General features: G+C 44.3%; 1 protein-coding gene across 1 annotated transcript in view; it reads right to left on the bottom strand.

Moving 5' to 3' along the window:
• The window catches only part of otog (otogelin), a 332167-nt gene that overhangs the window by 56503 nt on the left and 248843 nt on the right, over positions 1-26821 (bottom strand). Inside the window, exons 34-41 of the mRNA XM_086008512.1 lie at positions 18046-18232; positions 16312-16532; positions 13027-13165; positions 8698-8889; positions 8241-8453; positions 6024-6128; positions 4127-4231; positions 2465-2566 (exon numbers count right to left, since the gene is read on the bottom strand). Of these exons, the coding sequence (XP_085864638.1) occupies positions 2465-2566; positions 4127-4231; positions 6024-6128; positions 8241-8453; positions 8698-8889; positions 13027-13165; positions 16312-16532; positions 18046-18232 (1264 nt within the window). The remainder of the gene's footprint in view (positions 1-2464; positions 2567-4126; positions 4232-6023; positions 6129-8240; positions 8454-8697; positions 8890-13026; positions 13166-16311; positions 16533-18045; positions 18233-26821) is intronic.

Consider the following 26821-nt stretch of genomic DNA (forward strand, 5'->3'; position numbering starts at 1 on the left):
CTCCATTGTCCTCTCTTCCTTGAAAACTCTCCTTAAAGCCAACCTCTTGGACAAAACATTTTTATTGTGGGGTGAAGTACCTGGAACAGGTGCATGCATTGTAATCAAATGCAAGCGAGATGTGAGTGCTATCACCAGAGTTAGTGGGCCATACTGCTTGTTCCCAGACCCTCTAATCTGAGGATCTGAGAAGGGGTGGCAGCAAGCATATGGAGGGCCTAAAATGCTAGGTACCTTTTTTACAGTCCAGTACCAGCTTTATGGGCAACAACCAGGGCAATTACCCAGGGCCCCAGTCCATAAAAACATAGAAACATAGAAGATAGGAGCAGGAGCAGGCCATTCGGCCCCTCGAGCCTGCTCCGCCATTCAATGAGATCATGGCTGATCATCCAAATTCAGTACCCTGTCCCTGATTTCTCCCCATATCCCTTGATCCCTTTAGCCTTAAGAAATATATCTAACTCCTTCCTGAATATATTTAATGAATTGGCCTCTACTGCCTTCTTTGGTAGAGAATTCCACAGGTTCACCACTCTCTGGGTGAAGAAATTCCTCCTCATCTCTGTCCTAAATGGCTTACCCCTTATCCTTAGACTGTGACCCCTGGTTCTGGACTCCCCGGCCATCGGGAACATCCCTCCTGCATTTAGTCTGTCTAGTCCTGTTAAAATTTTATAAGTTTCGATGAGATCCCCTCTCATTCTTCTGAACTCCAGCGAGTACAAGCCCAATCGACCCAATCTCTCCTCATACGTCATTCCTGCCATCCAAGGTATCAGCCTGGTGAATCTTCGCTGCACTCCTTCCATGGCAAGAACATCCTTCCTCAGATAAGGCGACCAAAACTGCTCACAATACTCAAGATGTGGTCTCACCAAGGCCCTCTACAACTGCAGCAAGACATCCTTGTTCCTGTACTCAAACCCTCTCGCTACGAAGGCCAACATACCATTTGCCTTTTTAACCGCCTGCTGCACCTGCATGCTTACCTTCAGCGACTGGTGCACAAGGACGCCCAGGTCTCATTGCACTTCCCCTTCTCCCAATCTATTGCCATTCAGATAATAATCTGCCTTCCTGTTTTTGACACCAAAGTGGATAACCTCGCATTTATCCACATTATATTGCATCTGCCATGCTTCTGCCCAATCACCCAACCTGTCCAAATCATACTGGAGTTTCTCGGCATCCTCCTCACAGCACGCACACCCAGCTTTGTGTCATCTGCAGACTTGGAGATATTACATCTAGTTCCCTCATCCAGATCATTAATATATATTGTGAATAGCTGGGGTCCTAGCACCGATCCCTGCGGTACCCCACTAGTTACCGCCTGCCACTCGGAAAAAGAGCCGTTTATTCCAACTCTTTGCTTTCTGTCTGCCAACCAGTTCTCTATCCAAGTCAATACCTTGCCCCCAATCCCATGTGCCTTAATTTTACATGCTAATCTCTTATGCGGGACCTTATCGAAAGCCTTTTGAAAATCCAAATACACCACATCCACTGGTTCTCCCTTATCTATTTTACCAGTTACATCCTCAAAAAATTCCAGTAGATTAGTCAAGCACGATTTACCTTTTGTAAATCCATGTTGACTGATCCGGTCACTTTTTTCCAAGTGCTCTGCTATTACATCCTTTATAATCGACTCTAGCAATTTCCCCACTACCGATGTCAGACTTACCAGTCTGTAATTCCCCATTTTCTCTCTACGACCCTTTCTGAACAGTGGGGTAACATTAGCTACCCGCCAATCCATGGGTACTGTTCCAGAGTCTATCGAATTTTGGAAGATGACCAGCAATGCATCTACTATTTCTAGGGCCACTTCCTTAAGTACTCTAGGATGTAGATTATCATGGAGTGGACTGCACTAGACTAAGTAGTAATGCAAGTCACCCAAAGTGCAGGTGGGAGGAGCCTCTACACTACAAGTCTAATGTTCAGGCTGTTACAATCAAGATTTGAGATCTTCTAGCTGCTATTTTGGAAAGCAGTTGCAAAGCCCTAAAACCAGCAGCTATTATCACTGCCGCATGCCTCTTGGGTCTGCAGCAGAACTTGCTTTCCTTCACAGGTTTCTGGGTGCAGAACTCCACTAAAGAGCAGGTCTACGCAGATAAGAACATAAGAAGTAGGACATTTGGCCCTTTGAGCCTGCTCCGCCATCCAATAAGATCACGGCAGATGACCTGAATCCTGAAGTACAGATGGAGTCACATGGAGTACACTTCAGGCCAGTCCATCTGCCTAGGGGGAGGAAAATCAGTCTTTAAAATGTCCTCAATACTCCTCCTGAGGTAAAACCCTAGCAGTGTGAGATGGTGTAGTCTTGCACTGCTTGGCTTTAGTGCATTCAGAAGTCAAATCACAAACTAACTCTTGAGTTATACTGCCACTTCTGTGTTAGTGAGCTATAACAGTTATATGCTTTTTGAATGGTAAACATTGTTCTCACCACACTGGTAGGCTGGGCAACACATCTCAGTGGTATTGTTGTCTACGGTAAGGACTTCTCCTTTCTGGCAGGTGGGAATTTTATCAGAGCAAGCACCACACACTAAGTACAGGGAAAAAGAAAGAGTTAACATCATATTGATCAAAGTGTTGACATTAATTATAAGGATCAGGAAAAGGTTTCAGTCTGTACATTGCACTGTGTAATATTATTATATTAAAGCTTAATGTTTTTGTATGGAATTCCTCCATTCACTCTTTTAACAGAGGCTGTTACAAGTTTAGGCTCTTGTCTTAGACACTTTCTTGGGTTCAATAGCATCAATCACTCCCATCGGTGGATCCTATACCCTATCCTTGCAATGAGTGAATCTCACTGTCCAATATCTATTTATACATTGGTGTAACCCAGGGAAGGTAACAATGGTGTCCCTTTGTGATTTGAATTGGATATTGTGTCTTTCACACCTGCCCTTGTATGTTTCTTCAATCTTCTCAAAAGCAAACCATGGAAACACTTGGTAAGATGAGGCCAAGTGTGAACCCTTAAGCGGTTTTATGTCACAGCAAATGAACATAGAGTTTCAAAGCATTTTGTCTTTGTGGGCTCCATGGTTGCATATCATGAAACCTCGGGGGCCATATTTGAAGTTTAAATACATGATCCCGCAGACTCGCATATAACTTAAGCTGACTATACTAACTCATCTTGATAATTTAATTTAGGATTGATCCACCGAGGCAACACCAAAAAACAACATCTTGCATTTATGTAGAATTTTTAACATAGAAATACATCTCATGGGCTTCACAGAGACTTAATCACACAAAAATGGACGCTAATCCAAAGAAGGAGATATTAGAATGGGTGACCAAAAGCTTGGTCAAAGAGGTGGGTTTTAAAGAGGGTCTTAAAGGAGGCGAGGGAGGTAGAGAGATAGAGGGATTTATGGATGGAATTCCAGAGCACGGGGCCAATGGTAGGGGGAGAATTTATAAAAAGCCAAAGGCCAGGAACAGCCCTATCCAAATTTCCAAATGTTCAAAATTCAGCAGACAAACAATGTAGAATAAAATATAGGTGCAAATTGAACTGAGTTTTCTGAGCTTTGCGAGCAGACTGCCAGGGCCCTAGATAACTCTTGTCTTTGGCCTTCCCTGCCTTGCTGTGGGGAAGTGCCCTGTCCTTCAATGAGTCTGCTGACATCAGGCAACTGCGGGCTGCATCCTTCCACTAATGTCACAGCACGAAGATAAACCTGGTATCCAGCAATTCATTTAGGGTTTTTGGGAATACATTCATAACTGTAAGCATTATTTTTGCCAGGTAGTACTTTATTATTTTCTCCCTCTTTGCATAAGTTGCAACGAAACTGAAAAGAAAATAGCATAAAAATATCAATGTTATCTTTACAGCTCTGGGTACATCTATGAAAGAAAATCAATAAAATAACAATAGAAAGAAACTTGTCAAAGTAAACCTTTAAGTCATCCCAATTTGGATTTCTGTGTGGCCTATTCCTGAATATTTTAAAAAACGAGTTTGATTTCTGACAAAATGAAACTTATTTAAGACAATTATGAATCACAACCCCAAAAGACTTAAAACTGATAGGAATAAACTATCACTAAATAAGCAAATACAAGTTATTGTGCAACTTACTACAGATGTATGCTAAGCAACAACTGTCATCAGCGCGGGTAGCAATCAACGTTTGGTCCTCTCGGCAAGTTGGAATATCAGACTCGCACTTTCCTGGATCACATTCTGTAGGAAATGAACAGTCGGTCAAATGAAGTACTAAATAGATCACATGTATTAAGTTTAGAAGCTTGTTTTTTTCATGTTTAATTACTTTGAAAGCATATACCATACATGCACATGAAATTAAAAAATTCAATATTATTTATTTATATTTAATTTTTTACCACTCATACATCTCCCTAACCCAAACACTGTTCATCTTGGCTTACAGGCCTTTCTCAACATTTTCACCAGCTGCTTGGAGATGCTATGGGGTGACTTGTCTTCTTGGTTATTCTCACCATCCCTGTGTGGAACCACCTCGCTGGGGTAGATTTTGCCGAGCCTGTCGGGAAGAAGGCGGGACTTCCCCTTTTGGGTTTTTGACCCACCTACTTCGACGTCCGGCCAATCCGCACGGTTTTCCCTTGATTGACCTTGTTGAGCTGGCTGGGCGGGCTCAGCAGGCCAATTAAGGGCCACCCGGCAACAGGTGACGTCACAGACTGAAATTTCATCTGTCAAGAGTCCTTGACAGATGAAATATCAGTGTTTTACAGCTGTTTGAAGCTGTCAAACACTGACAGTCTGAGTTCTGACATGAGTCATTCTGCACACACTCAGTTAGAACTCTTACTGGCACTCAAAGCTGAAGGCTGTCACTTTTGACAGATCGCAGCCGTTCAGCTTTCAGTTCCGGCTGAGTGATGCGCTCCCGGTGGCTACAGGAAGAAAGGCTGTGAAGGTAAGTACAGGTAAGTAAAAGTTCTTTACACACTTTAGACACACCAAACACACTTACCTTTACACTCATGCACCCATCACTCACCTGAGCGCCAACATCGCAACCCCTCCAACTCGACGGCCTGCCTGCTCTACTTGGCGTGGTTTGGAGCCGTCGGGAAACCCACACGAAACCCCTCAAAATAGGGATTAGGCTAAAAACTGCCTGTTAACTACCTGTTAACCTGTGTGGAGTTTGCACATTCTCCCCGTGTTTGCGTGGGTTTCCTCCGGGTGCTCCGGTTTCCTCCCACAGTCCAAAGATGTGTGGGTTAGGTTGATTGGCTATGATAAATTGACCCTTAGTGTTAGGGGATTAAATACGTGGGGTTACGTGTTGGTGTAGGGGTTACGGGGATCGGGTGGGATATGTGTCGGTGCAGGCTCGATGGGCCGAAATGGCCTCTATCTGCACTGTGGGGTTTCTGTGATTCTGTGAATCCCTTCCCGCCTGGTTTCAGCGGGTCCCAGTGTGGGGCGGGTACCCGCCGCCCCTGAAACTTACGTGGGGCGGGGTTTTGGGCGGGACCCCTAAATTCGGGATTTCCCCCCCCCCACACGCCTGAAACCCCACCTGATGGCTCCCTGAAAATCTAGCCCAATGTTTATTCTGCACCCCTTCTGATGGCACACATGAATCTGAGGAACTGCAGGTGCTAAGCTGCATCATTGCCACATGGAATTTTATAATATGAATTGCAGACATTAAGAATAATTTGCAACTTTATTCTGAAAAGTTTGTTTATCTTTTCCCATCTTTACCTTGATAGATGAGTTTCCTGATCATTAATAATGGACAGCAATGGGGTAGAATTGCTCCTCACTATGCACAATGACATTATATATTAGTTTTAAAAATATGTTTGTGGTGTAGCAACAAGAGCCATTCTTCTCCCATGATATTATAAAAACAAGGCTGAAAATGACCTGAAAAGTCTAAGGAAATTTCCAACAGACTTTATTAGAACCGCACACTGGATCATTCTACTCAAGATTGCACTTCAATATTTTTTGTATTATCTTATGTACTTACCACAAAAGTAATCAGGACAGCAGAAGTCTGGTTTGTAATGGGTAATGAGCCTCTCTCCATATGCACACTGAGGAGCAAAGCTCTCACAGACTGTTTGATTGCAAGCTGAAAGTAGAATAGAATGATAGTCATGTTAATGCATGGTACACTTAGTAGCTCATTGTTACATTGGCCTGAATGCATCACTGAGCCTTAAAGGCTTGTTAAAGGTAAAAAAATCTCTTGACTTGTTAAAAAGAAAATGAGGGACTCTGAAATACATAGGATTACATAGGATATACGGCACAGAAACAGGCCATTCGGCCCAACCAGTCCATACCAGCGTTTATGCTCCACTCAAGCCTCCTCCAGTCTTTCCTTGTCTAAATCTATCAGCATAACCCTCTATTCCCTTCTCCCTCATATGCTTGTCTAGCCTCCCCTTAAATACATCTATACTATTCGCTTCAACCACTCCCTGTGGTAGCGAGTTCCACATTCTCACCACTCTCTGGGTAAAGAAGTTTCTTCTGAATTTCCTATTGAATTTGTTGGTGACTCTCTTATAATGATGGCCTCTAGTTATGCTCTTCCCCACAATTGGAAACATTCTCTCTGTATCCACTCTATCAGAACCTTTCATAATTTTAAAGGCCTCTATTAGGTCACCCCTCAGCCTTCTTTGTTCCAAGAGAAAAGAGACCCAGCCTGTTCATCCTTTCCTGATGTGTATACCCTCGCATTTATGGTATCATCCTTGTAAATCTTCTCTGTACCGTCTCCAGTGCCTCTATATCCTTTTTATAATATGGCGACCAGAACTGTACGCATTACTATAAGTGTGGTCTAACCAAGGTTCGATACAGGTTTAGCATAACTTCCCTACTTTTCAACTCTATCCCTCTAGAAATAAACCCTAGTGCTTGGTTTGATTTTTTTATGGCCTTACTAACCTGTGTCACAACTTTTAGTGATTTGTGTATTTGTACTCTGAGATCCCTTTGTTCCTCTACCCCACCTAAACTCGCACCCTCCAAGTGATAAGTGACCTCCCTATTCTTCCTACCAAAATGTAATACCTAACATTTATCTGTGTTGAACTTAATTTGCCAATTATATGCCCATTCTGCGCGTTTATTAATGTCCTCCTGTAATTTGTTGCAGTCCTCCTCAATATTGGCTATCCCCTCCAATTCGGTGTCATCCGCAAATTCAGAAATTGTGTTTTTGATTCCAAAGTCTAAATCGTTAAGATAAATTGTGAACAACAATTACAATACATATTCCTTTTTTCCAATACATCACACTTTGTATTAATTGACTAAAAACAAAGATGCCTTTGTAACAACTCTTAAGAAATATAAGGGTATATTTTTAACTTGCAACCCGGGTGTAAAACAGGTATTGCGTGTCGGCCAACATTATAGAAACTGCCCGATTTTCATATTCGTTGATCTACCTCAAATGTTTCAGAAGCTGAGTTTCATCATTCTTTCCATGTGGTTCCCCAGGGCCTGAGGAACGGTGGTCGAAGAATCCATGTTGGATGCATTGACTGGTTTGCAGGACTTAATTATTGGGGAGATGGATACAGATGTTCTTTGTGCTGCCAGGTGCTCCAATTAGCATTGCGACGTGTCAAATCCTTCTCCGATACTGGCACTGAGAATACCATTGGACTTCACCATGCTGCATCAGGCCTCCTCCAGAGATTTCCCAGCATTCTCCAGAGACTCCTCAGATATCTCCCAGCACCCATCCTTACTGCTCCCTCACTTCCCCCTTCTGGCTGCCACTGTTCTTAACAATCATGGCCCATGTGCCTAAATCCTGCCTCACTTATTCTTCTCCTCCCCAGCATATCTGAGGTGTTGCAGGCAGTGTTTAGACAGCCTGGATGCCTTTGTATATGTAAAGTGGCTTACACCACAATTTATGGTGAGGTCAGTGCTGCTACATCAAGGCAGATGGAAGTTCCAATCTGCTTGATTTCCAATGTGCCATTAGAATTCTGGGCCCTGGAGATTGTACCTGAGACCTTCCTACTACTCACTGGACAGGAGCGTCTGGGGGGTGGTCTTGGGTTCAGGTAACTTGAAGAAGTGACTTAGGTTTTACTTTCAGGATTTATATTCTCTGAACATCTTAAGTGCAGCTTCAGTGTAATTATCTTTACGTAGAGCTAACATTCTTGAGACATGGAGGATTAGTCATCTTCTGACAGAATTTAACACTTACCACATATTTTGTTGGGGCAGCATCTCTTATCACTAGCTAGACTAACTATTACTTCCCCAGAACGGCGACAGATTGGTTCAGGAACAGCAGAGCAGTTGTGGTCAACAGTAAGAATGGTCCCATTCTCCAGACACTGGTACATACAGCATCCATCCAGTGAGGCATTCCATGTCTCACCAGCAGCATGGGGTAGTCCCCAGCTATCAGTGCAAGCTGAAAAATATAAAAAGGCATGGAATTACCTTCCTTTAGCAACAAGTTAATTGTTCATGCAGTAAAGTATCTCACAGGTTAGGGAACAGACAACTGGTAATGCCTGAGGCCTTGAACGGTCCACTCTGCCTGGTGCTACACATATACAATTTTATTATATATTAAATTATATTTAATAAAAATGTATTGGAAAAAATGTGTCTAATTCTTCATGGCTAGATATTGAGTCGATAATTGGCCTTACCACATTTCTCCTCAGGTATACACAGGGTGGAGTCAAGGCGATGGAGGATGGTTCCTTGTGGACAGACACATCCCTCACTCAGGATGGAGCATGATGCATCCTCAGATGGCAAGAAAATTCTGTTCTGGCATGTCTTTGCTTCACAGGTCAGTACACAAGCCTGGTATATCATGTTAGCAGGACATGTAAAGGCTGAAAAATCAGGGGGAAAAAATCACTCAATACAATTCTAATTGTTTAATTTATTTAGGCTGAGGTAGGACTAAAAATTCAGTGAAGTACATTTCAAATAAATAACAAATTACTATGAATACTGAGATTAACCATGAATGTCAAAGTGAGTTTTTTGTTTTTGTTTGCTCTGCACTAATATTCCTGTGCCTGCATAATGTAAAAGCTACAGTTCCACAAAGATAGTGCAGCAGGTTGAACACGGGGGCAGATTTTGCAGTGGGCATGACGGCGTACACTTAGGGCTGGATTTTGCCAATGAGGAGCATTTGGAGGCGGGACTCCCGCTTGTTGGGTTTTAGTCCCGCCTCCATCGACTTCTGGCCAACCCACGCTTTTTTCCCTTGATTGACCTTGTTTAGCCTGCCCAACAGGCTTAGCAGGCCAATTAAGCGGAAGCCAGTTACAGAGAACGTCAGCGTATGACGTTTCATCTGTCAAAAAGTTTTGACAGATGAACTGTCATCGTTTGACAGCTCTGTGAAGCTGTCAAACACTGACATTCCCTGTAGTTTGATGTGTTCTTGTATTCAAGACTCATCAAACCTCTTTCTTTAGCAGAAATTAGATGGTTGTTGCATTAGAGAATGCAGCAGCCATCTGTCATCTCATCCGCGGAGATGCGAGACTCTCCGCATCCCCAACAACTGAATCCTGCAGGAAGAAACAAAGGTAAGTAAACTTTTTCTAACACTTTCCACTTACCTCACATACTTACCTCTCCACACTTGCACCCATCACTTACCTTCACAGCGCACTTTTGCACCACTCCGACCCCCACAGACCCACTGCTCGCCTCGGTGACCCTGGCGGTGTTCGCAGCCTTCGGGAAGCCCGCACTTGTGTGGGTGAAATGGGGATAATCCTCTTATCTGCCTGTTAACTATCTGTTAGCAGGCAGTTAAGTGGCTGTAATCCCCTTCCCGCCTCCAGGAGACGGGACCCGGCGCGGGTCTGCTACCCGCCTCCTGGGAAGATGGCACGGAGGTGGGTTGGGGGCGGGATGGGCACCTGCCCCCAGTTTCTACCATTTTTCCGGCAGCCCCGCCACCAAACCCGCCTCCCCAGGGCTGGTAAGATCGTGCCCCGAGAGTACGCCATCATACCGCCTTTGAAATTAACTGCAAGTTCGGGATTTTTGCATGCGCTTGTCAAGGTATGCTTTGACAGAGGATACGCACCGACAGGGAAATACTCATTGCTGGTGCAGAGTTGGGTTTAATTGCCCACCAACTGCCCAGCAAGTATGTCCAAAAATGTTATGGTTAGCAAAAGCAGGCGCAGGAGCCTGTTTCACTGTGAAAGGAACCCATTTGTATTGAACATTGAGAGCAAGCAGTGGATATAGTTGTAAGCAATACTCTTTTTACAGATTTTGCGGGTGTGTCTTCCCTTATACATCAGCTGTACGATGCGCTCCTGGCCCGCCTGATGTAATACTCTGTGCAGAACACTGCAGCGCCGAGCAAGTCTATGTGTGGGGCCTCGCACAAGGTAAGTTCGTATTCCTTTCAGGGGTCGGCAGCGTACTCCATAGCTACGCCGCCGACACCAATTTTTGGCCCGCGATCTTTTTACTCTAGGATCGCTCCCAAGTTCCAGAGCAAAGTAATAAGGTGAGAATTTAAATTTGCTTTTTGTGCTGATTGTAGGATAAGTTCAAAAAATCCTAAACCTGTACCTTGTGAGAATATTGGAGCGATTTGGCATGACAGGTGATCCCACGGCAAATCCTGTGAACTTCTACACTTAGCATTATTTGCTACTTCTTTTTGCATAAAAAGACTCAGAGGAAATGCAAATATAGGCTGGGATTTTCCCATTTCCCATCCACCTGGAGCAGGGGGACCCGGTAGACTGTGGGAAACCCGGAAGTGTCACATAATGGCCGGGTTCTCTGCCCGGATTCCAGTCAGGTGGGGAACACTGACCAGGATGCCGAAGGGCCAGTTGGTGCGGGGTCTAGGGGTGCGGGGTTCCGAGCCCAGGGAGGGGTCCGATCCCCGACCCCAGAATTGAGTTCGATACCCGGGGAACCGATCCCCGACCCCAGAGCTCAGTTCGATACCCGGGGGACCAATCCCCGACCCCGGGGCTGGGGTCCGATCGCCTACCCTGGGTAGGGGCGGGCTGCTGGTGGGTGAGCTTGGGGGGCTGGGAGGAAGCACACCTAAATTGCCCCCCCCCGCCCCGAGGCTGTGCCCGCCTTGCTGCAGCTACTGTGAATCCCAAGCCCCGGGATCCCTGGCCTCCTGCAGTTAAACCTGTACAGCAAGTTAAAGCAGAGGCTTCAGGTCTCATTATATTTAAAATGCCAATCCGCCTCCTGGCAACGGGTTGGCTGCCTGCCCACTACCCCCCGCACCACCACCCCCCCCGTCCCGCCTGAGTAAAAGGTGAAAGTGGGCGGGTTGGGGTCGAGTCTTAGATTTTTACAACTTTCACTTCCCCCCAACCCACCTCCAACCCACCCTTTTTTTAAATGTGAAAATACCCCCAATAGGCTGCTGAGGAATAACAAATAACTGTCCTAAACAGGAGTTCACAGTAAGAAACTATCCATAGTTTTCACTTATTGGTAATTTCACCCAAGCTACAGACTGCATCAAATGGTGCTCTTCTGAAGTTTAAGTTAGGATATAATGGTCCAGGAATTGCTGGAAAAATAATGGTGAATTAATACCGCTCGTCATTATTAGTTTGTAAAAAATACAGCAATTTGTGGCGAAGAAGAGATAAGCCACGAGTTCTGATTCTCCAGAAATTGCTGGGCGATTTGCGTTGCCATGCCGTTACCCTTGCAAAGAATGAAAATATTACTGGATTTATGCCATTAATGTGAATTAATCTCACCGCAGCCATTTAGGGCAAATTATAATTCATGTTGTAAGGACCCTGTTAATGATGTCATTTATGGTCCTGAAATGGCACTCAACCTTGGAGGCCCAGAAAGTGAACAATGAAACTGTGGAGTCTCACTCCAGCAGGTAGTGAATTGTTCCTATAGGTTTTTTAAACTTTTCTGTTGGCAGTATTTTTGTGCCAGTCCTGCCATCCACACATTAGTGTCGGAAGACATTAATTTTCAGGATGCAAAGCTGTTTCGACACTCAGAAATGCAAATTAGAAAGATTTCTTTCCAAAAATAATTTTGGGATACAGTATATGAGTAATTGAGACAAGACATGGTAAGTGCAGCGTGATTGGGAGCAAAAAGATGACTTTGGACCGATGGCCACAAAACTCTCCGCCACTGGGGTTTTCCTTGTGTCATTTCTGGGTCTATTGTAGACTAACTGATCGAAATTGATTGCTATGATATGCCAGCGACACCCAGATCCCATGAATGAATAAAAAAAAGTCAACAACTCCATTATCATTATAATAACATGCGACTACCAGGAGGGTAGAAGGCGAACTAAATGAACTGTGGTCTTTTTTCATCTAGCAATTGCAACATAACACTATGTTCCTATGAAATCAGTTCCTCTGTTCCTGATCATTATGGACAGGGCTGCTGGTTCTATACTTCATGGGTCAATAATGTTTGTACCTTTCGCACATCTACCCTGCCATTCACTCAACTTCTCAAGGACCATTATAATAATTCCCACACATAACTGGGTTATAATGTCCTCTTCTTCTGCTTGTTTTTTTTTAAATCTTACTTTTCCTTTCTGTCTCTTTTCTCTTTCTCTCTTTTAAACCACTCTCTTTCCCTCTCTTTATTTCTCTTTCTGTATCTAATTTGACTATTCACCCTATTTCCTTCTCCGGCATCAGCTCTGTTTCTTTCTCTATCTTTTTCATTCAATGGTTAATTAGATAAACCATTGGGCACGACGCTCACAAGTGTCCCAGATGAGACACTGACATCATGGCGCCATTATCAATTTGCTTTTCCAGCAATTTGCGGCACAATTATAGTACGGTCCGAAGGTTGAGGTAAAAAGTCCAATTAACGTTGCTCGCTGTGCCATTGTAGCAATTTCTGGCCCATTATTTTAGCAGAGTAGAGAGAGCTTTACTCTGCATCTAGGTGCATTGCAGTGATCATGCAGCAATCTTGTATCAGTTTATTTAAACTGTGCTACTTACAGCAATAGTCCGGCTTCCTCCACTCAAGGCAAATGTTGAATTTGTTACAGAGAGCCACATATGCAGCCAGAGCAGAACAATTGTTGTTCACAAACAACAAGTCACGGATCCAGAGCTCACAAAACATTTCTGGAGAAACCTAGCATAAAAAAAAATTAAATCTTTCACAATGCTTGGGTTATGATGATCTGTAATATAATGGTTGGCAGTGAAGGACAAGATGGCTACAGTGCTTTGAGATATCTTTAATCAGGATCACGAGACCCAGTTTGTTAGATGAATTCACTGTCAGCTTTTTGCTGTTCTTTTTAATATGTAACTTACTTTTTAAGGTAAGTACTAACAACTAAGCATGCAAAAAGCAGGGTGTGTTGAATGTGAATAATTAATAAAGATGGTGACACAGGAGCAAAAGGTATGTAACATCATGAGGACAGTAGCAGACTTCAGGAGAACATAGAGAATGGGCAGACAAATGTCAGATGAAATTTAAGGCAGAAAAGTGTGAAGTGATGCATTTGGGAGGAAGAATGAGGAGAGGCAATATAAACTAAATGGGACACTTTTAAAGTGGGTGCAGGAACAGAAAAACCTGGGGGATCACATACGCAAATCTTTGAAGGTGGCAGGACATGTTTATAAGGCTGTTAAAAAGCATATGGGATCCTTGGCTTTAAAATTAGAGGCATATGCCGGGATCTTACCTAAATAGGCGCGTTGGGGGTGGGACTGCTGCCTTTCGGGCTCTAGTCCCGCCCCCAGCAACGTCCAATGCACAGACGCTATTTTGCATCAATTGGTCTTGTTAAGCCCACCTTGCGGGCTTGCCGGCCAATTAAGAGAAAGCCGATGTCAGATGACATCATTGATGACGCGTCATCTGCCGGTTTTCTTAAAGGGGCCATCACCATTTCATTTTGACAGATGATTTTTTTCAGTGTTTGACAGCATTGAGGTGCTGCAAACACTAACAATCACTGTACAAAGGGGAGCTCTTGCACCCGTGCTCTCCAGTGACTCTCTCCTTAGGCTAAACAGATTGCAGCTGCAGGTGAGGTTACAGAAACGATCTGTCACTGGTGAGAGAGGTTCTCCCAATGAGATGGGTCTACACAAACATTTCAAAGCTTGTCACATACTGAAAATTCTAAACACATTAAAAATGACTTTCCCAACATTTTCTTACCTCTGCAACTCACCAGTGTCCCATTGGATCCTTCACACCACTTCTGCAGCTGTCATCTATACACAAACATTACAGTAGACCCACAGCACGCCTCACTTACCCTGGCGGGGTTTCCCGACGTCAGGAAGCCCGCAGTAGATGTGTCAAAATTGGAAAAAGCCTCTTAACTGCCTGTTAACAGGCAGTTAAGTGCCTATAATCCTCTTCCCACCGCTAGGAGTCGGAACCCTGCACAAATCAGGGACCCGACTCCCGGGAAGATTGATTGGAGGCGGGTTCGGTACCTGTTACCAATCTTTTTGATTTTGCCAGCAGTCCCGCCTCCAAATCCGAGCCCTGAGCGCCGGCAAAATCGACCCCATAGAGTGCAAAAACAAGGAAGTTAAGCTAAACCATTGTAAATCACTGGTTAGGCCTCAGCGGGAGTATTGTGTCCAATTCTGAGTATCAGATTTTAGGAAGGATGTCAAGGCCTTGAAGAGGATGCAGAGGAGATTTACCAAAATTATGATAGGGATGAGGGACTTCGGTTATGTGGAGAGACTAGAGATGCTGGGATTATTTGCCTTAAAGCAGTGTAGATGGGTGGATGGGGGTAATGGTGTCCATAAGTTGCACCATGACCATATGGGATAGGCTTGATAGACCAGCTGGTCTTTTTTGCTGTCCTTTATTTTCATATGTTCGTATGATTATACTGAATCTAGTTTTAGAAAAGCATCTTCTGCGTGCTGCTCCCCGGCAGTGGGAAGCTAGTCTCAGTAAACACAGAGTTCCGTTTTTACACACAGCCTCACTGACAGTAAACATGGAGGAGTGGCTCCCCCTGTGTACATAATTAAAACTGGCTCCCTTATCCTAACAGCAGAATTGTAGATCCACATTTTCATGGTGCCAGGTAAGTTCACACTATGGAGTACAACCAATGGAAGAAGACTGGGTCTTCTTCTATTGGCTGCACTCAAATCGTGTAAAAGCATCATCAGACACTGTTCTTTACAACCTATTTCTAGCCAACTATACAATCTTTACAAATTAAACCCTAGAGACTAATTGAGGATCCACAAGTTTTCTCATGTAGATAGACTGTCGAAATAAAACAGAAAATGTTGGATACACACATGAGATCAGCTTAAAGAGAAAAGGTATGTTAGTGTTTCATGTGTAGATCTTTATCAGAAATGGAAATGGGAGACAAATGTGACCCTTATAGGACTGAACAAAATGAACGGGAGGCGGAAAAACATCAGTTAAAAGTGAAAGTCAGGTATGCTGACTCCTATCACAAAGAAGCTCCAAAAAGCCAAGGAACTGTTTTATTTTAAAGCTGTAAAGAGGTAAAAAAAAGTATAGAATGATATACAAGGATCAAAGTCAGGTAACAAATCAGCATTAGAAAGACTAAAGGGTGACATAGCAGCTAAGAATGGAAAGAATGAAGCTGAAGGTGACTGGGAGCAAGAGCAGGAATATGGGAAAGATAGCTAAGGTCCAAAATTGCTTACGTCAATATTCAGATCAAAAGGTTGAAGGTCGTCAAGGAGAAATATGACACACTGCACATGAAGTTGGAATGAGAATGGAAGGGGGGAGTTGAAGTGGCTTGTGGACAGAATCAAGATGCTCAGCTAAGTGGTCACTCAATCTACGTTTGTTAAAGAAAAGAGCAGCAAATAGAATATACTAGATTGGGGGAAGTGAATGTAATTTGTTAAATCATATGGAAGGACCCTTTGACCATGATCTGTGAAGAGGCAAATGAATGGGTATTGCCTTTCCTGCACATGTACAGGAAGATGCCTGGGGAAAAGCTAACTTGAAATGGGGATAATGGAAAAGTGAACAAGAGTTTAAGAGGGAAAAAGTCCTTCCAGAAAGTGAAAGAGACAAGGGAAGGGATGTAATGCTTAGTGGTGAAATGACAGTGTAGGTGGTGGAAATAATAAACGATGAACTGGCAGATATAAAGGTGAATGGGATGGAAGGACATGAGGAATCCTATCATTCTTACGAGACGATGGACAAGGAGTAAGGGTTGACACTGAGGAAATTATGTAGTGTATTGTTCTGAGGGATTGTTAGAAGTTTTGACTACATACTTGTGCATGGCAGAGGGCAAAAGTCTCACTCTGGAGCATTGTGAAGCATTCGGAGCAGTTGCTTGTAGAACAATTAACCTCTCGCCGTCGGCTCATTTTTATGCCAGTCTCTGTTCTGGCCACTGTCCAGTCTTCAACGAAGGCCACTGGGTCATCATCTTTTTTAAGAACTGTGCCATTTTTCAAGGTTAGGTCATTTATTGGGTTTCCGTCACAGTAGCCTGTAAATATATATATATATATATACATAAACTCAACAAGTCAATGAATAATATTTTGTGTTATCAAGTAGCAGTGGGGGTCCTTTATTCCTTGTATATTGCGAAAAATATTGATGTTGAGTTGTATTTGAATTTAATAAATCTGCATAAGATTTCACATAATACCAAAACAAATGTAAACTAGTTCTGTTTCAAGATACCACTATTTAATTTAATACATAGCATATATCTAACTATATAATTGCAAGGCTTGCATTCAGTGTACCCGTTGCATCATGACTCCTGGATATATTGCACTTCAGGGCATCATACTCTTTGAATATCACATGTCTATAAGCAAAAATCAGTGTTTAGCTGAAATGAGGACTTAACTGATAAATCACCAATCAAATATCTGATTGACTAAACATGAACACATCAAAAGCAATTCAATCCTGGCTGGGGTGGAGATCGCCTTTACAGAAGGTAAGTACTGTAGAAAATATAGGGACAGAGTGATCTCCTGGACGAGTTTCGATCGCCTAGATGGGTCGGAGAGGAATTTCCCAGATTTTTTCTCCCAAATTGGCCATTGGGTTTTTTATCTGGTTTTTCACCTCTCCCGGGAGATCACATGGGTCGGGTGGGATGGAGAGTGATAGAAGGTTTGAGGTTAGGATCAGATCAGCCATGATCTTATTGAATGGTGGAGCAGGCTCGAGGGGCCGTTGGCCTACTCCTGCTCCTATTTCTTATGTTTCTTATGTTTCTTATGTTTCTTAACTCAGAAAGTACCAAGGTTGAATAAGTATGCAACAGAAAACTGACCAATCAAATTGCTCAATTTTATTTTGGCAGCTACCCATCCTGAACTGGAAAAAAGCAGCAAATACCAACCGCAAACTTTGTGACGTTCATTTGAATTGCTATCTTTAATTTTTCCCCAGTTGAAAATTTACTGGCAAAAGTAACATATAGCATAAGAACCCTACATAGAAAGTGAAATGTGCAAAAGCATATGCAAAAATGTATTCTATGACCATTAAAGAACAAATTCCACACTCTTCTTAATGTAGCACAATAATATATTTCAGGCATATGTACTCCTATACTCAAGTGCCCTCCCTCACACGTGGTATTTAAATTCTTTTAAAGAAGTTTACTTCTGAGTATCGCTTAACTCAATACAAACTTTAAAAAAATTAAAAAACACATTGTTCCCACGGGTCCCCGGCTATGACCTACTGCCGTCAATCTCCCGCTCCCACCCGCCGGCCAAGATCTGACTGGGTTCAGGCAAGACTCCAGGGCAATTCATGTAAACAAGGCCCGGCCATTAAGATCAGCTGGGTCTCCACGTTCCAGGTGCGCCGCCTGCTTCAGGGCTCACACGCACCGTATCCGGCCCCACTCTTTAAAATCGGGCCCATTATATCACAGCTTGCAACAAAATTCCTTTATTTTATTTTCTATTTCTGTAAAACATTTTCCAAGCGAATTTCAACACAGTGTAAAGTAACCAATGTTTACGTACCACACAGCCCCATAGTAGCTAGCTTTTTATTGGGTGTGCCTGTGTCGATAACCATAATCCCTGTACTGTGAAACCACTGTATGTTTATACCAGCTGGAGTCAGGATTGTGTACATACTCCCAGTATCTATGATTTCAAAATCAAATCTTCGGAATGGAGTGTAGCCAAACCTCGAATTAATGTTCAACTAATAAAGGAGTATAAACAGAAGTCTTGTTTATGTACAATTCTATGAAAATTAAAAATCATAATTATGTAATTGAACATTTGTATTATCAAAGTCTGTTTTTAAATATTGTTGAGTAGCTTGGAAATCACACATCATATTGTGTTGTAGAGCTGCTCTAGCAATTACTCAAAGAATCTGGTTAATAATTGGTTTACAAAACTATAAATTGTGCCTTTTTCCCCAAATTTCTATCTGATGAAGTAATGTAGAATCAGCAGTACTTTTCCAATGAGCATGGGAAGCATTGCCAGACTACTGCAAAATTACCTATTGTTCTCTCTTAGTTTTCTTTCTCTTAAAGCCCAAACATTCCTGGCTAAGAAAACACGCTGCTGAGCTGCACCCCTCATGCTTCGGTGCTATATAGGCAGCTGTTTGGAAGTGTGCAGAGGCTTGGAGGGGTGATTTACCTATTTGTGCAGGAGCTTGGTGTGACTTTCCCACCCTCCGTATGGAGGAGAACCTGACCTCCACTCACCACCTCCCCATAGCTTGTAGAGAACCACGGATGTTATTTCATATTTAAAGGAGGTGCAGGAACAGAGAGACCTGGGGGTTCACATACACAAATCTTTGAAGGTGGCAGGACAATTTGATAAGACTATTAAAAAAGCATATGGGGTCCTTGGCTTTATAAATAGAGGCATAGAGTACAAAGCAAGGAAGTTATGCTAAATCTTTACAAATCACTCGTTAGGCTTCAGTTAGAGTAATGTGTCCCTGAAGGGCATCATGCTTTAGGAAGGATGTCAAGGCCTTGGAGATGGTGCTGAGGAGATTTTCCAAAATAGCACCAGGGATGAGGGACTTCAGTATTATGGAGAGACTAGAGAAGCTGGGATTGTTCTCCTTAAAGCAGAGAAGGTTAAGGGGAGATTTAATAGAGGTGTTCAAAATTATGAGGGGTTTTGATAGAGTAGATAGGGAGACACTGTTTCTACTGGCAAGAAAGTCAGTAACCAGATGACACAGATTTAAGATAATTGGCAAAAAAACCCAGGGGGGAAATGAAGAGAATTTTTTTTACACAGTGAGTTGTTATGATCTGGAATGCACTGCCTGAAAGGGTGGTGGAAGCAGATTCAGTAGTAAGTTTCAGAAGGGAATTGGATATATATTTGAAAAGGAGAAATTTGCAGGGCTATGGGGAAAGAGCAGAGGCATGGGACTAATTGGATAGCTCTTTTAAAGAGCTGGCCGAAGCACAATGGGCCGAATGGCCTCCTTCTGTGCTGTATGAGTCTAATGACATGATAAATGGGCCCAAATTCAGCAATAGCAGTTTCCTGAGCAATATTTATGAACAGTTACTTTTTTTTCTCAAAATAAAAGTATATTTCAGGTCCCTTGAAAGCATTTGACTAGTGCACTTACAACAAAAAATATTTTCAAAGTAAATCATTGTGAACTTCCCCCTTAAAAAAACCCCCAAAACTCCAAACTCCAAAACAGAAAATAATACTCTTATCTTTAGTCTGTGTACAGTTGCATCATCTTCATTTTGTTCAAATCAGTGCTTAATTAATAAAGTATGATGAAATGAGACATGCCACTTGGGTGTTGAATGTTACACAATGAATGGAAATGCATCCTTTATCGCACAAATAGCTGCTATTTGAAAACTTACTGAAGGTGATGTGCACATTTATAATTCATTTTTGACCATCGGTTTTATTACACAAATGTCATTTTTGTACAATTAATGTTGTATTTGTCAAAACTTTTGCCCTTTAAGTTATGAGTTGAGTATTACTGTTTCTGATCATGTATAAATTGTAAACAACACCTATAGGTTTAATGTGATCATTCCTTCATAGAGAAACATTTCTACAGCATCAGTTAAGTTCCATTGTATTTATGTTGACATTTTTAATATATCAGAACCAAGACATCCTCAGATTAGCAGATCTCACTGTACTACACTATGGCATGTGGTTAGTAATGGTAGTTATTAACATGAACTACAGCACTATGATTATTTGTATTAACTGGAAGCATAATGCGGTCATTCTGAGAGTCATTTTAGAAACATGCAGCTAGTTATAAATGAAAGAGAATCAACCTACCCTTCTCAACCGTCGGTCAATAATGACATAGTTTGATCCATGAGTTATGTTAAGCTTTGTCAGACATAGAAAGCTGGAGTTCACTTGGGGCTGGATCATTGTGGTCTGATTAGAAAGAAACATGGTGGTTGAACATCTTTTGTTTGAAAATGAATCTGTATTGTACATGATGCCATAACACAAACAATATCAATAAGCATTTGATGAACATGCCCTTTACTTCAGTTGTCATTGGGTATGTTCACTCTGAGAAATAGGACTAAGAACTATGGATAAAGATCGACTGCAAACCTTTGAAATAATTGCCATTGATATTTTGGGTAGGTGCTATTTTCTAAAACTAAATTGGCACACTTTCTCAGAGGTTTTTGTTGAACTTCTCCACAGGATGATAACTTCTGTTTCTACAGGGTAATGTTTATACTGAAAATTCCACTGAATTGTCATTTTCAGAAAAATAAAATGAAGTCCATTTTGTCAGGATGGAGAGCATTGGCCTATATCCAAGGATTCATTCTCTCTTCTTAGGTATTGTACTGTACTAATTGCGAATAAAGTCATCTTGATTTTTGATTCTTAACCCAAGTCATAAATTTTGTTTTGAATATTTTGCACAATCTATGCCTCATGTTCATTTTTATCATTTTAAAACAAGTTAAAGTAATAAGTTTATATACTTAGCTTGTTTGCAACAATCATCACATCTTAAACAGTTTTAGAAAGAAAATGTAACTTACACACAAATTCCAGAAATATAAAATACGACTGATTTTACGAATGTGTACTACTAATGGGGAGCCTCACTCGTGGGCCATGAATATCAGAAAATCATAGGTGCACTGCCCAAGATTTTCTGTCCACATGTTCATAAAAATCTGTCCTCATAAATTTTCATGCTTCAAATGTAAAGGGTTGGACCAACCTCTAACAATGGAGCATTTCCTTAGTACTGTACTGAAGTCCAGCCCAGATTATATGCTTACATTTTAGAGTGAGACTTCAACCCATGAACTTCTGACTCAGAGGCAAGAGTGCCACCAGTTAGCAAATAGAGATGCAGAATGGCCCTGCTGGTTTTCTGATAATGTCTTTAAATGACTGATTTTGCTCGGGAACCAAGCCTGCCCCAGAGTGCCAAAAGCATAACAATGCCACTTTAAAGCAATAATGAACATCTCAGGAGAGCTCAAGCAATGAGCAACTATCAGGAGAGTGACATTCAAAAAATTCAGAGTCATTGCAAACCTATTTAAATATACAAGCTTGAATATAACTGTTTTAGACATATGGAGGGATTAACTTAGCATTGCCTAAAGTTTTTGAATGTCATCATACATATTAACACTCATGTTACTGTCTTCTGAAGCTGTAATGTAACATGCACTACATCAGCAGGCCACTAAATGGAGCAGCAGAATCAGTAATTTTGGCTAACACCCATTAACTATACTAAACATCCATTTAAATCCCTGCAGTAGCAAAGCGGAACCCAGGTGAGTTGTTTGCTCAGCCATTTTTGCTAATTAATTAAGCCTTCCAGACAGAGGAAAGCATTGAACAGACCCTGGAACCATTATTAGAAGGAATGTGTTAGAAGTGTGGTATAGGAGAAGGGGTCAGTGCTGAATGATATTGGAATAAATCTGCTAAGGTAAACCAGTAATACTTTAATACATAATAACAGAAAACGCTGGAAAAACTCAGCAGGCCAGGCAACATCCGTGGAGAGAGAAACAGAGTCAACGCTTCAGGTCGAAGACCCTTCGTCAGGACTTTAATACATGTTGAGCGCCCGTGACAAGTAGATGTGTAGTAAAGTCATTCCATCCAACATTTTGCTCATAGAAGATACAAAACAGTAAGAGGTTACCTAGTGCAGTACTGGCATAATAGACAAAGAATGTTTTGCACTTTTTTTGTTCAGCTGTGCATCTGATACACAGAGAAACCAATGACCATGTTTTAAATGACTCCAAACCAAGTTACAGAAAAATCTATACTGATAGAATCGCTCCTTATCTGATTGAGAATTCACATTTTCTTCCCATAGGGACACCCCAATTACCCAAGTCCAGAAAGCTCATACGATAGCAAAATACTGCAGATGCTGGAAATCCAAAATAACAACAGAAAATGCTGGAAAAATTCAGCAGGCCAGGCAACATCCGTGGAGAGAAAATAGAGTCAACGTTTCGGGTGAAAGGGTTTTCACCCGAAACGTTGACTCTATTTTGTCTCCACGGATGTTGCCTGGCCTGCTGAGTTTTTCCAGCATTTTCTGTTGTTATTCCAGAAAGCTCATGTTCAGTTTGGCAGAGACCCCAAGTGTGCACAGGGGTTCGGGTGGAATTTCACCAGCTGAAACCAGTAGAGAGTTCTGGTAAGATTTCCTGCTGCTTGTCCAGCTAGAATTACCCTACACATAAGGGCATTAGCTTGCAAGGTTACCTGGAGCTGAGCAGGTAGAAACCCAGCTCCCAGTCACAGTTCCACTGAATAATGTATCTATGCCCTCTGATTTATGTGTGAGTTGAAAATTGGCGGAAACTGCAGATGTCACAAATACTAGTCTGCAAGGATGCGAACAGATCAGCCCTGAGTGACTTTGACTGCCACTGGATGGCTGATTGTGGTTGGAGACCTTCATGAATTTGGAGATGGCATAGCTCTGTCACAAGCTGCTTATAGTCAGCCTCCTCAGGCACAGCTTTGCTTAGAATAGTAAATGTGTTGTATATGGGCAGGATTGATGGTGTGCCTTGCATGCTGCCTATCGACACAGATAGCCCTTTCTTGATCTTGGTCCTCAGCCAAATATTGACCAGCAGTCAGCAAACACTGCTGCAATGTTGGTTTTAAATAAGTGCTAGAAACAATACTTGTTTGAAGTAAAAGCCTTGGAACATGGTACTCTTTCGAATTAAATACCTATTGTCCTTGCAATAATGGTGCCCATAAATACGACAGGCATTTCGGTGCTGTAGCATTCACAAACCATTTCATTCAAGTGGCAATTTAGCAGCATGCATAAACTAGATGGGAACTTATACTACACTGTACTCCAGATATCTCTGCTCTGCAACTCCGAAAGCACATGGCCCATCCACAGGTCTCTAGGCTATAGGGTTTAAGTGTATCCTTAAGAGTGATACGCTAAAGTGAGTCAGACTCAATGGGGGGAATTTTAACCTAAAAAACAGGTGGATTGGGGGCTTGTCGGAAGTTAAAGGGCTGGATTTTGTCAATGGGGACGTGATGGAGGCGGGACTCCAACTTTTTGGGTTGTAGTCCCGCCTCCATCGACTTGTGGCCAACCCACGTTATTTTCCCTTGATTGACCTTGTTAAGCCCGCCCAACGGGCTCAGCAGGCCAATTAAGGGACACCTGGTTACTGGTGATGTCAGCGATTGACATTTCATCTGTCAAGAGCTTTTGACAGATGAAAAATCAGCGTTTGACAGCTCTGTGAAGCTGTCAAACACTGACAATCTGTCTTCTAACTTGAGTCCTTCTACTCAGACTCAGTTAGAGATCTCTCCAGACCAGAAAGCAGAGGCTGCAGCTTTTGACAGTTCAGCGGCCATTCTGCTTTCTGTGCCAGTGAACTGAGGGACTCCCGAGAACTGAAGGAAGCCTGCAGGAGAAAGTAAAGGTAAGTAAAACTTATTAAAACACTTTACACTTACCTCACACACTTACCTCTGCATACATGCACCCATCACTCACCTGCACAACGGACATCTCGACCCCTCCAACCCCTTCAGACTGACGGTCTGCCTCGCTAACTTGCCGTGGTTCGGAGCCGTCGGGAAGCCCACACTTCAGGGCTAAGAATAGGGATTAGGCAAAAAACTGTCTGTTAACTACCTGTTAACAGGCAGTTAATTGGCACTAATCCCCTTCCCGCCTCGGGGAGGTGGCTCCCAGCACAGGTCGGGTACCCGCCTCCTGGGACATTGGCACGGAGGCGGGTTGGGGGCGGGATGGGTTCCTGCCCTCGGATTCTGCAATTTTCCCACCACTCCTGCCTCCAAACCCGCCTCCTCGGGGCTTGGAAATTCGAGCCCAAAGTGTTAAAAATCTGAATCCCAACCTGAACCTGCCTCCAACCCGCCCACTTCCGGTTTCAACTGATGTGGGATGGAGGGCAGGCAGACAATCTGCCGCCATGAGGCGGGTCGTCTATTTAAATATTATAATGAGGTTGGAATCCTCTGCTTTAATCAACATTTTGAATTTAACTTGAACTGGTTGGGTTTTGCAGGCCTCGTGAAACCCACCAGCTAATGCAAGGTGAGGACTGCTGGATCCAGGAGGTACGTACCTTTACACTTGCCTCCTGGATCCAGGGTCCCTGCCTAACCCACCCCCCGTGATCGGAGACCCCCTCACGAGGCCTCTGAATTCCCCCCTCCCCCCACCCTCCGATGGCCTCTGATCCTCACCACGAGGCCTCCCCTGCCCCCAGCCACCGATCTTTGCTGACATGCCCGCCATCACCCCCACCACCCCTGTGCTTCTCCTGGCCCGTGATCTAAACACACACCCCCACCCCCCTGGCGTGCCTCCTGGCCCACGATCCTTGTGATCCCTCCCCCACGCCTCTGGCTGCTCCCCAACCCCTGATTGACTTCCCGCCTCACCCCCGTGCTCCTCCCCACCTCACCCCCGTGCTCCTCCTCGCCTCACCCTCGTGCTGCTCCCCGCCTCACCCCCGTGCTGCTCCCCGCCTCACCCCCATGCTCCTCCCCGCCTCACCCCCGTGCTCCTCACCCCCGTGCTCCTCCCCGCCTCACCCCCGTGCTCCTCCGGCCTCACCCCCGTGCTCCTCACCGCCTCACCCCCGTGCTCCTCCCCGCCTCACCCCCGTGCTCCTCCCCGCCTCACCCCCGTGCTCCTCCCCGCCTCACCCCCCGTGCTCCTCCCCGCCTCACCCCCCGTGCTCCTCCAGCCTCACCCCCGTGCTCCTCCCCGCCTCACCCCCGTGCTCCTCCCCGCCTCACCCCCGTGCTCCTCCCCGCCTCACCCCCGTGCTCCTCCCCGCCTCACCCCCGTGCTTCTCCCCGCCTCACCCCCATGCTCCTCCGGACTCACCCCCGTGCTCCTCCCCGCCTCACCCCCGTGCTCCTCCCCGCCTCACCCTCGTGCTCATCCAGCCTCACCCCCGTGCTCCTCCCCGCCTCACCCCCGTGCTCCTCCGGCCTCACCCCCGTGCTCCTCCCCGCCTCACCCCCGTGCTCCTCCCCGCCTCACCCCCGTGCTCCTCCGGCCTCACCCCCGTGCTCCTCCCCGCCTCACCCCCGTGCTCATCCCCGCCTCACCCCCGTGCTCCTCCCCGCCTCACCCCCGTGCTCCTCCCCGCCTCACCCCCGTGCTCCTCCGGCCTCACCCCCGTGCTCCTCCGGCCTCACCCCCGTGCTCCTCCCCGCCTCACCCCCGTGCTCCTCCCCGCCTCACCCCCGTGCTCCTCCGGACTCACCCCCGTGCTCCTCCGGCCTCACCCCCGTGCTCCTCCGGCCTCACCCCCGTGCTCCTCCCCACCTCACCCCGTGCTCCTCCGGCCTCACCCCCGTGCTCCTCCCCACCTCACCCCGTGCTCCTCCGACCACACCCCCGTGCTCCTCCCCACCTCACCCCCGTGCTCCTCCGGCCACACCCCCGTGCTCCTCCGGCCACACCCCCGGCTGCCACGTGATCCCTCCCTCCTCTGTGCGGCCTAGTGTCGCTGGCCTGCCCTCCCAGAGCTTGCCAGCCTCTCAATCCAGCTGACTGTGGGTGGGAAACAGAGGTTCCCCATGCAAATCAGGCCCTGCCGTTAAATTCGGCTGGGCCTGCAGGAAACCCGTTCTCCCGGGTTTCCCGAATGCCTCGGAGCCGCCCACTCCCCACCACGGCCCTCAACCCATCTTCCCCATTAAATTTCAAACCAATAGGTCTGGTTCACCAACAGGAACAACTTTTATAGAATGACTCCCAACTGGCATTCAATGACAAGGGCTTAGGATTTTATATTGCAAGTCATTACCTTCTCTTTTAAGACTTCTGAAAATTGAGAATTGGAAGTGAAACTGTAGTAATTCACTGCTTAGAACATGAATTATAAAAATGTATCATATACCCAGCCAAATTCAAGGAGGGAGGATGTAGGAGCAGAAAGTTTAGACAAAATACAAACCATGTATAATAAAGTAGGAATTGTGTGGAAGTATATGGCTTAATTAAAGGCTTCACATTTTTTTCTCATGACAGAGTATCAAACATCCTGTCTTTTTCCACAAATATTGTAATAGATGCACTTCAATAATCAGGACCCCCTTCAAGCTGCTTTGTTACATTATATCTATGTAGCAAAGACATTTAATAACAGGCAATTAAGGCCTAATTTGTTCAGTGGACCAGGTGTTCCTGATAAGTAAACACATAATTAATGAAACGATGAGTGGATTGGTTTGGTTTGGGTCTGGTTAGGTACATGCGAGG

The sequence above is a fragment of the Somniosus microcephalus genome, chromosome 15 (genome assembly GCF_052327205.1).
Source record: "Somniosus microcephalus isolate GS21.2 chromosome 15, FLI_Smic_1.0, whole genome shotgun sequence".
NCBI classification, from domain to species: domain Eukaryota; kingdom Metazoa; phylum Chordata; class Chondrichthyes; order Squaliformes; family Somniosidae; genus Somniosus; species Somniosus microcephalus.